We start from the raw sequence: 11,781 nt of genomic DNA on the forward strand, positions 1-11,781 counted from the left end.
CCTATATTGTATCTTCCAGATATGATGAGATGCCAAAGAGTAGTGTTACACACACCTTTATATCTAGATTTTAACAGAATCCTTTGCAACGTTTGGCATTCTTGACCTGGAAGACTAGAAATTACATATATTTAGTAGAGGGATACAAATATAATGTGTACATTATGTAATTGCATTTGTAAACTATGTGTAAAAATGTAACTACAGGAAATGAATGCTAAAGTGTGAAGCCGTGATGAATGTGGAACTGTTTGAAGTTGATTGGGGTTTGCGGGTAACTGCAAAGTTCGTCACAGAAACAGTTTTACTTTTTGCGTTACGTGTTACGTGGATTTATTTATGACTTGCATACTAATTAAACATATTTTGCTTCATGATGTGTTTTTATACTTATATGAGCAATATCTATTTTAGAAACCAACATCTAACTGTATAGACCCATGACTTGCTGGAACTTGTTAACTGAAAAGGAAAAAGTTTAAAGCTTCACCCTGTGTGTCACTGGCAGGTCCAGTTTTTGGAGTTAATAGCAGGTTTGTTGACTTCATTCACTGGTGCTTGTTTGTTACGTCTTTGCCTTCTGACATCAAATTTCCAGCCAGCATGTTTAATGTCATGTTTTATATACATTTTATCTTGCGTCTTGCATTGTGCCCCTAAAAAAAACAAAAACTTGTAAAATGTAACACATTGTGAAAAGCCTTGCAAATCAAAGTTTATTTATCATGTAGAATGCTGCAGAACTTCTGAAAATATTACATTTGTATGCTAGTAAGTTAATTTATTTTCTAAGTTTTAAATAAAGGTGTGCGTTACAGCCGGTTACAGAACTACAGCATATCCGTATCGACTCTTTATCCTGGCATCATATACAAACAAACCAGTTTGCTTAGGTAAACTAACCTCTGAACCGTATTAAACTTTATTAAACATTTAGTGTGCTTTTAAAATCAAAACATTCAATCTTCTTTTTATGAATCCATTGTAAAACACGCCTGTCTTCTCTGTGGACAATTCACTCAGGTAGGATTCTAAAAGTTGATACAGAGCAGCAGTTTTTAAAAGGTTTTTAGAGGAACAAAATTCCAAATAAGCTTGCTTGTCTTCTGAACAGATCCCGAAAAAGAAATGTTAGGATTAAAACTTATCATAGTTTCCTGGGACTTGATTAGAAAATTCTTATCTGCCCTTTTTCAGGTTGTATCAACTGAAGAATAATTGTAGAGATTAAGATAAGTGGACTAGAAATATTTGTTTAAATAAAAAATAACGCAAATGATCATTCTTTATTATTGTGAAGTGTTTCTTTGATTATATTGTTTTGAAACCTAATTCCTTTCACGAAATCGCTAGATTTGCCAAGTTTTTCCAGCGTAATTATCAATTGTTTGTGTTGAACGGGAGTGTGTTTATATTCTCTTGCGCACCAGTTGACCCTCTGTGTTAGATGCTCCCATGGCATCTTCTATTTACTTTAATGGGCTTTATAGAATTATAAATATATGGGAGCTCAATATGGAGGATTTTTTTTTTTTTTTTTTTTTAGATAAATTAGCTTTTAATTATGCTAATTTAGACTTCTTGAATAACTAAGATCAGGGGTGGTTGTTAGATTTGGTTTGGTTAAATTTCATTTTCAACTTCATTTTGCACCTGGTCTTGCAGAGAATACATTTGTATCTTCACCATTGACAAAGGCTGGTAATAGAATTGGCGCATGGAATTGGTTAAAATACCAGCCTTTGAAATACGCTCAGACAGCCTCCCCTGCCGGCACTTTCCACGAGGGAAGTACCGGCACGAGAGGTTGTCTAAGCGCATCGCCGGTGAACGTCCCCCCCACCCGGGCTTACCAGAGCAGACTCCCGAGTGTCTTGCGGGGCCGGCGGAAGACATCTACGCAATACGCGTATAAAACTTCCGGTGCCGGCACTTCCGCTGACTGCCGGCACCGGGAGTTGTATACGCGATTTGCATAGATGTCCCCCTTCAGCCCCGCAAGACACCCGGGAGTCTGGTCTGGTAAGTCGGGGGGGGGGGACAGAGTGGCAGCATATCTCGGGGGGGGGGGGGACACAGAGTGGCAGCGTATCTCGGGGGGGGGGGGCAGAGTGGCAGCATGTTTTTTTGGTGCTTTTTTAAAAAGCACCAAACTTTTAGGGTGCGGCCTAAAAGTGTGCCCCCCCACACACACACTCTTGAAAAAGGGGTTAAATTGTGTGTATTATACGTAAGATTTTACAGTAACCCATTCCCTTGCGATATCCTTTCTGGATTTTTGCAGAAATCAGCCTCCCCCTCTCCTGCTTTGTACCGCTGCATCCGTTCTAAGCACAGCTGCCAGACTATTTTTCTTGTGCCATCATCGTTCATCTGCTACCTCAGTGTGCCAGTCCTTCCACTGGCACCCATACTATCCAGAATTCAATTTAAAACTCTAAACTAAAGAAAACTGCACCGCCTTATTTCTGCTCTTATGTTCCCCTCCTACCACTTACGTATGCAAACTTTTTCACTGTCCCGTTACGGAATCTGCTGGTGCTCTATAAATAAATGTAATGTTTTCATATAAATTTAATTGCTGGCTGGTTTCTCCAATGTAGCATCCTAGGTCACATTTCATGCATTGTATCATATACACTACATTGCTACATGTGCAGGTATATGATCCTTTAATACTGTAGGTCTTGCTGTTGTGGGTGGCTATGTTGTCTGTGCATATATGTTGGCACAGTTTGCAGCGGGGCCTTTTGCACAGTGTGGTCCCTTTTTCTTTATTCATTCTGTCAGTGGGTAGTTTCCGGTTAATTAATTTACTACCCACTGACAGAATGTAGGATGTAGGATGCTACATTGGAGAAACCAGCCAGCAATTACATGGCAGAATGAACATGCACAGACATTCCATTAAACACCACAAGGAAAATTCCTACTGCACCCCTGTGGGACACCACTTCACCCAAAAAATTTCAGTCAAAGTACTGAAAGGGGACTTCAGTAATACCAAAGAAAGACAAACATTTGAAGTAAGAATGATTCAACTATTCAACAGCAAGAATAGAGGACTCAATGTCGATTTGGGTTTCCTATCCCACTACACAGGTTTTACATAACCCCCCACCTGCTATATGTACTGTATTTTTAAGTGCACCATGTTCATCTATATGTACCTGTATATATGATAACATGTGTAGACATATACATTCCCATCCCTATATTCATCACTGTATTCCTATTCCCTGTATGTGAGCACTAGCATCTTATGTTTTTGGGTTTTTTTTTTCTTTTTTTTGTCAATTTATCTTCAGTAGTGCTAACCCCCCCCCCCTCAAAATTCCCCACTCAGAACATTTATGACCCTCTGGAGGGACACATACTTTTACAACATCTCACCCTCCCTTATCAGATCTGGGTAGTAAGCCCCCTCCCCTGCCACACAACATTGAATTCTATGTGTTTTGCTCAGAAATGTTTTAGACTTGAGAAAGGGAGAAGAGCTCCCGAAAGCTTGTCATTCCAAAATTCTGTTAGTCCAATAAAAAAGGTATTATCACAAGATACTTATTCCATCTGTTATTTGATATTGACACCACTGGACTAATACGGCTACAACCTCTACTCTACTATATATATACATACAAACACATATGTGCGGGCAGCCTCGGTTTCACTGTGAGGTCACATGACGTCATGTGACCCCGATACGTTTCTGTCTCAAAATAGTTTAGAAAAGGCCCTTCTGACCTGTATCGGTGCGGTCCAGGTCAGAAGAGCCCTTTCTCAACAATTTTATACTGGTACGAGGAGAAGGGGTTGCACCGGGCCCCCTAAAGGCATGGGCCCCTGTAGTTACACCAGTGTCTGAGAGCATCAGAAACATTATTATGAAGAAGTTTGATGATCATGGAACTGTCAAGAACCACCTGGGCTGTGGTGGCAAGAGGAAATTGATCAGAAAAGTCTGCAAAGGTTGGTGTGAACTGTGGTAAAAACAACACATAAGACATCCACGGAGCTTAAGGCTGCCCTGGAATAATCTAGACTGATGGTTTCAACCCGTGCCATATGCGGCACACTAAACCAAGATGGGCTTTATGAGCAAAAGCCGAGGAAGACCTCGCTGCTGAAAGCAGAACATAAAAAGGCGTGACATATCTTTGTCAAAACTTACCCAGTGATACTGCAATCTTTATTGGAAAGCAGTCTATGGACAGAAAACCAAAGTAGAGATGAAGAAGCTGTCAGTAGACATGGGCAACATTTTCATTGAAGAAGAATTATTTGGAGACCTTCATTGTTGCCAACTAAATATCAAGGAAGGTTGCCTTAAATGCTGTCCAGGTATTATTTCTTCTGTAAAACCACTACATATAAGTTCAAAAGGCATCGTTTTTATGAAATACCTTTGTATATCCCATTAATTATATTCTGATAATACAAAGTAGGTACATTTCCAATCATTTCTAAAGATATTGCACATGGTGCACAAAATATTCAAGGGTGCCAATAATGTTGACGCTAACTGTACTTTGCCACTGTATTGTATTAATTTCCGATTTCACTGTGTGGTTTAAAATGATTATTTTCTAGTTTTGCGTGAGCTCAGAATATGTGCAGGATAATAACTCTGTATTACACTGCTGATACACAGACGCACAACTTGGCAGCCATATTTTCAAATGATGTATCTATGACTGGTGTTGATTTACTTCCATTGGCTAGTGCTTACCATACCAGCAAATGTATCTCACGTTTCTTAAAACATAATCACTCTATCTGATATTACTTTCGGTGGTGGATCAGACAGAATCTCATAAGGTCCTCTCATTACAAAGAATATCTTCCCTGCTCAAGCTAAAACCAATTTTACTTTGATCTTAATTGAGCTCTTGATATTCTCGCACCCTATGGGTATTTTATGCTCAATGTCATATTGACCTTGAATATACTTTAATAAAGTCAAGAACAAAAGGCTTCTTTTTAAGCTCTAACAAACTTACAATTACTTATGGCTCTTCATAATGTAATTCCTCTTAAAGGGATCGTTTAATGTCCATGACAGCCCCACTAAAAATGAACGCATATTAAAGTACAGAGAAGTACGATGTGAGTAGTTTAATAATCATTCTACAAAACCAGAGAAAAGGCTTGCTTGCCCCTACTGTTGTATGTGGCTGTGTGTGTTGCGTTGGTATGTTAGTGTGCTGACTGTGTGTCTGTTTGTTAGTTTGTATGGTTGTTTGTGTGTGTTTGGGTACCTTAGTGTGTGTGACTGTGTGTGTCTGGGTATGTTACTGTGTGTCTAGTTATTTTTGTGTGGGTGTCTGTGTGGGTATGTTAGTCTGTGTTTCTGTTAGTGTGAGGGGGGTATGTTCATGTATGTCTGCTTATGTGTGTGGGTTTGTTGTGGTGACTGTGCATGTCTGGATATGTTATTGTTACCTCAGTATGTAAATTTGTGTGTGTGTGTGTGTGTGTCTCAGTATCTGTGTTTAGGTATTTTAGTTCCTATTGTGTATGTTCGGGTATATTAGTGTGGGTGTTAGTGTGTGTGGGTTTGTGTGCTGATTGTGTGTGTGTCTAAATTTGTTAGTGTGGAGATTGCGTGTGTGTCTGGGTTTGTTTGTGTGTTTGTTAGTGTGTGTGTCATGGCAGATAACAACCATTCACCCATTCTAGTTTGTTATTAGAATAAGGGTTAATTGAGTATAGTCAACGTCTTTCACCAACCGTTCCCTGCTGTTGAGGCCAATGAAGGCCAAAATGTACATCTGGGGTTTGTTGGTTGTCTTCTGCAGTGGAAATTGGCTTTACATTCCGGCCCTTTGGGCAGGATCAGACTGATATGTTGGTGGAGATTATTCTTCTGTAATGGCACTAGAGAGCTAAAACTTAGGACAGGCTATGAAGCGGCTTGTCTCTTCTTGGTTGAGCATTTCTTATTTGCTCAACTTCCTCCACTACTTGAAATGGAGGACGGAAAAATCTATTCAGGCAACATTTTTATTTTGTTTTTACCATGTTTACTGACAGTGAATTTCGTTTTCTGTCTGTTTAATTTGGATGAAATTTGGAGACCTGTTTTTATTTGGAAATTAAATTCAGGGGGTAATTCCAAAGAGTGAGGACCCTGACACCTTTCGCATTCAGCAGCAGCAGCATCTTAATGCTTAGGAAGAGATCTGGACTCGATTTTGCATTGCAGGACCACCACCGCCAGCAACAGTGGCACTGTACCAATGGATACACACATCCAGCAGCATGCTATGAGACTGCTATTTTGATAAATTGATTTCTCATCAGAGTAATGAAGGAGACTGAGTTGCAGCAGAAGAGGCAGGCACCGACAGGCAGACACATTCAGATTCTGCAAGCTCTTCATTGGTGACTAAGCTACAGTGAGCTTCCATTCCTGAGCTGCACCAATTTCTACTCCACTTTGGTAACACTTCCAGAGCATGCCAGATGCAGAATAAGAGGTGGAATAACCATGCAAATACTGAACCAAGATGTTAGGATTACTGCGGATGGATATTGATCATTCTCTGTGGAGGGTATATAGGGGTATATACAAAACAAATTAACAGTGTGGACTATGAGACCAGCTTGTTAAAGCCCATACATTGCCTACGTGGCTCCATAAATGACTGCTGTTCAGGATAGAATCCAACCTTATGTTTTGTTTGTTTTTTGTCCCATTTTGCTTTCTATCTGCCCCTTTCTTTCTCTTGCCTCTGCTTCCATTTTATTTCCTTTGCTTCCTCCATTGCCTGCCTCTTCCTTCCAATGTCATCAGTGTCCCCTCCAATGTGACCACTTGTTTGAAGAGGGATGAGGAAGTAGAAGGTTAGTGAGGCAAGGTTTGTTTAACCAAGGCTAGGGCAGATTAATCAAATTACCGGTAAGTTTTCTAGAGCTCATGGGACCCATGTATATGCAAATATTCGTCAAGCTGTTTATCTCAAGTGAATATCAAGAGGTAATTGAGTGTATAATGTTAAAGCTGCTTCTTCCCAGGAGATGTAATCCAGAAGTGAATGTTTTCTTCTTGAATTTTGTGTGTAGCTGTACTTCTGCTCCACAATAGGAACTCACTGAACCCAAAAATGCTCTAGCACAGTTCCCAACTTAGTATTCATTTTGACAGATGGACTCAATACTTTGTCGGAGAAATGTGATGTTCTCCATTCCTGATCCACAGGTCATTTCATAAACCCACAGCTCATCCACAACTCACATTTTAGTAATTAAACAAAAATGAAATCCAAAAGTTTTACATTTTGACAGTACGATTGCATTTAATAGGGGAGATATCATCAGTACACCAGATGGTAAAGCCGTCTATTTTTCAAGTACCGCTCCTTATCTGTGCCTATCGCTCTCACACCAAGGATGGGCCATGGGGAGAGCTGTTGATCCATCATGCTTCCTTGTTAGTTTGCCGCATCCACCCATAGTGGTGCAACATAAGGAGAGTGGCGGATTCCGAAGGAGAAACGAGGTGCTTGAGGCAGGGTCAGTACCACCTACATGGAACACAGAAACAGTTGAGAGTTAGAACACCCCTTTCTGTAGTATGAGACCAGAAGTGTAATATATGTTTATATAATATTATAAAATATATATATATTTAATAAGTGAATATACTGTTCAACATTTGGACATTTATTATCCCTGTTGCTTAACTTTCCTATTCTCACCCAGTATTTAACCTCAGGAGTCTATAGTTCATTTACATCCATCCCTTGCTCCTACTACCCCTATAACGGTGGTAGTAGGAGCAAGGGATATAAATAGCGTAAGCAGTAGAGATCTTCTTTTCCATTCTCCTACCTTCTCGGGTTTATAGGCTCCTGGGCCGGGTTTTTGAGCATTGTCGCCAGGCAGGGTGTTTCTAGCTGTCATGCTATACTGAGGAGGCCTGTACTTATATGCGATCGGATCCACAATTCGATACGTTCCTGGTCCAGGTGTCTAAATAAAATAGAGAAACTAGTGTTGAAGTTGTAAAAAAACATCAAGAAATGCTGCCCAAACAGAAGTGGTAGGTAAAAGAATGAAAGTTCCATGTGGTTCCATACTTTTGCCAGGTCTTCATAGAAGCTGCCAATCTGGCTCCTGCCAGTTAAGGAGTAGTTTGGAGCAGATGATCTGGTAACTAAATGTGTACCCAGGACCGGAGGAAGATTATAAGCTGCTGGACCTGAGGGGAAAAAAATGCTAAGTATGAGATTTATCTGCAAATACATGTAAAAAAGGGCCACAATGATGTCTTCACCAAAATAACTATATACTTAAGTTTTGTTGCAGATAATGCATTTGAAATAGCAAGTGTCAAAATTTAACATCAGGGTTCATATAAATAAATTACGATTATCACACATAGCCACTGTGATTGGGATCCAGACAATATATATATATATATATATATATATATATATATATATATATACCTGGAGACTGGTCATTTCTATGCATCTTGGTTCTTGGTCCCAGTGAGTACCTTGGTGAAGAGGGATATAAAGACATCCCGGCATGCTCAGGGTCATAATTGCCTGTAAAAAAGAAGAACCTATGGTGGGTGATTTATAAAGGCGATGCTGTAGTGAAAATGGGGATAAAACATGCAAAACTGCAATTCTGGTAATATCTTAACTATATCCAACATTTTTTAGAATGTGATAGACACGTTACATTTCTATATAAATAAAAAGAAGCAAGACTGACCGTGACCTTTGCTGCCCTGCTATATGGATTGTACTTTACCTGGTCCAGGGGTAAGGAAAGCACTCAAGTTCTTGGTTCTACCGCAGATGGAGTAGGCAGGGATGCCATCCTTTCCCCGCACTGTGATGTTTGCTGGTATAAGATATCCTGGTCCAGGAGAGCAGTCACTCACGGGCTGGCAAGAGCGTCTACCAAAGCTAAATGCCGGGGCTTTACTTTTGCGTAAGTCATGGTTAATATAGCCTTTTGGGGGGAAAAATAGTCACACATTATTATTATTATCTTTTATTTATATAGCGCCAACAGTTTACGCAGTGCTTAATACAATACATAAATTCAAGGGATATGACAAGACAAGAATTGACAGACTAAACCGAATTGACAAACCGATACGTTTGGTGGAGAGAGCCCTGCTCGCAAGCTTACAATCTAAGTTATGTATCACATGAGTAATTGGAGTGGGGTTTGGTCATAACAAGCCACATAACTCACCTGTACTCCCTGGCAGGCCATATTTAGGTCCAGGGCTGCTGTACATGGCTCCTATTGGACCTCTTGGTCTGTGGGGACTCCATGGCCCTTTCTGTACCTCAGCACTCATGGGTTAGCCCTAAACCACATAAAAGCAATTTTACAGTGTAATAATATTTACAGATTAAAACAAGCGACATAAATGTATTAGCAATCATCCTTAAGTATACACAATAGGAGCAGCCTTTATAAGAGTAGAAAGGGAAAGAAGCGAAAATACTTCAGAATCTGAAATTTTATAGATAATGCTAGTTTTGCCACATACACAGAGATATCTGATAAGTATGGTAACTACTTATGGACCTTTACCTTTCTAAGTATGTTGCTGTAAGTGTAATCGTCTTTCATATAAGCTGGGAGTCACAGTTCATGCAGTAAATACCAGACCTTTTAACAACAGTAAAAACAGTCACATTACATCACAGCTTTGTGACATCATGCCACTCACACGCATATTGTTTGTCACTCTCCTCACCCTGATCCTACTTACATTACTATTACCCTTTTAATTTGAAACCATGTGTCCAAAAGGAGGTTCAAGCAGTTATTAAATCCAAGGGTTACTTTTCCACCAGCACTACGAATGTTCAAGGGATGTGTTCAGTAAAGACATGAAAGATTATCATTGTTTCTGTGTTATCAGCTTTACCGCAGTGTTTGTCTATACTTGTGATTTATATGTAGATCAGGTCATATTTACGAATATATGCAGAAAACCCGGTAATTTCAAAGGGTTTGCATACTTTTTTTCCCCACTGTGTGTATATATATATATATATATATATATATATATATATATATATATATATATTAAAGTAGCACAACAAGGATTTCTGCTAAAGACAGGAGACAATTTATTCACAGATAATTGGTTTCATAGATGCAGACTCGATGCTTCAGCCCCTCTCTGGGGCTTTTATCAAGAGAACCCTCAATACACAACATTATGCCTATTCATAGAACACAACCACATCAAAAGAATAAACCCTCAGGCAAGAAAATAGAAAATAAAGCGGTAGATCAAAGACCACCCTTGGTGGGGAGTCCCACAACGAGGACTTTGGTATGAATGTGCACCCATGTATTGATTTATATATATATATATATATATATATATATATATATATATATATGAAACTACTGGAAGGTAGATTGTGAGCTAGGCCTTGTCCAATATCTGTGCCTGACTTCATAAATGCTCTACTGGATGAATGGGCAAAAATTCCCACAGAAACACTCCAAAATCTTTTGGAACGTCTTCTCTGAAGAGTGGAGGCTTTTATAGCTGCAAAAGTGGGGGAACAACTACATGTTAATGTCTATGTATTTAGAATGCAATGTCATAAAAGTCCCTGTTGGTGTAATGGTCAGGTGTCCAAATACCTTTGTTCATATAGTGTATATATAAAGGGCAGACAGTAGAGGGCTCATGAAACAGTAAGGCATTTAAAAAGTCAAGAAATCCTATTACAAGCCCTTATTTTCAGATGTCCTTTCCTAATTAAATTCTGGAACCTTCCTCCTTTCAAGGGGAGCAGGACACAAAGACATGTGCAACCCATCACCTCCTCTGATATTCAAAGCCAAAAGTAACCATACATGGAAGCATTTTTAACATACTGTAATGAGATACAGTTTGTAAATGAACTGCATTGTAGGGGTGCACACCATCAGAACCACTGACATATTTAGTGTTCACATTGAAGGCTGCCTTTGGACTGGTTCTGCACAGTTATCCAAAGTGTAACTGGTCCTGTTGGGAAGATGAGAAATCTCACTTGTAACCCATTTATTCAATAGAGGCATACTGGGAGACTGACTGGTTGATGGACCCTGGGTTTTGTAGCAGTAGCAGAAGAAATTCTGCCCTCTGTACCTGCCATCCTAGTCAAGAATTGACCACTGATCAAAAGTAAGGTTTCACTAGGAACAGTTGACCTTCCCCTTTGGTTGAACCCCATATTTTGCTGCCTACTAGATCTACTAGGTCATGGAGCCTGACTGCAAGGAGGTTCTAGGGCCATATATGATAACAGTCTAAAAGCTCTGCCAATGTTTATTAAGAACATCAAAGACTAGAATATATTCAAACCATATTTTCTAAACACCACATTTCATTCTGGTACATCTCATGTCAGATCTCATATAACATTAACCTCTAATGCACCTATATTGTTAAGACATACAAATTCCCTATATATTTTTAAACAGCCCATTATTTCTTGTATTTATCAACGTTATATTAATACAGATTAATATCCGCCGCTAACCAACACATGGACCAGCTTCCATGTTTAAAACACCTGCTTAAGAAAAACATCATGGTCAACATGTATCATCTGAAATTATTGAGTTGAGGGACTCTGCAGATAAACTACATCACAAAAGATGTTAAACAGATGATAATGTGTTATGAGTGGCCACTGATAAAATTAATGAAAATAATACTATCTATAAGACACAGAAGCAGGCAAGATAACACAATCTCTGCCTTGCGCCTACAGTAAGTAGATGACTTACTAC

The 11,781-nt window shown here is 39.3% G+C and overlaps 1 protein-coding gene across 1 annotated transcript; it reads right to left on the bottom strand.

Annotated features, from left to right (window-relative positions):
* Nucleotides 1–7,433: 7,433 nt before the first annotated feature.
* Nucleotides 7,434–9,328, bottom strand: LOC149289330 (ciliary microtubule associated protein 1A-like). Its single transcript, XM_089490793.1, has 6 exons — nucleotides 9,220–9,328; nucleotides 8,767–8,970; nucleotides 8,454–8,555; nucleotides 8,082–8,203; nucleotides 7,834–7,974; nucleotides 7,434–7,526 (listed from the first exon to the last, which is right to left on the bottom strand). The coding sequence occupies exons 1-6, from the start codon at nucleotides 9,326–9,328 to the stop codon at nucleotides 7,434–7,436; spliced, it is 771 nt and encodes a 256-aa protein (XP_089346919.1).
* Between the last annotated feature and the right edge of the window lie 2,453 nt (nucleotides 9,329–11,781).

This window comes from Sceloporus occidentalis, unplaced genomic scaffold (assembly GCF_023333645.1).
Source record: "Sceloporus occidentalis isolate IW3139 unplaced genomic scaffold, rSceOcc1.0.p SCAF_46, whole genome shotgun sequence".
In the NCBI taxonomy this organism is placed as follows: Eukaryota; Metazoa; Chordata; class Lepidosauria; order Squamata; family Phrynosomatidae; genus Sceloporus; species Sceloporus occidentalis.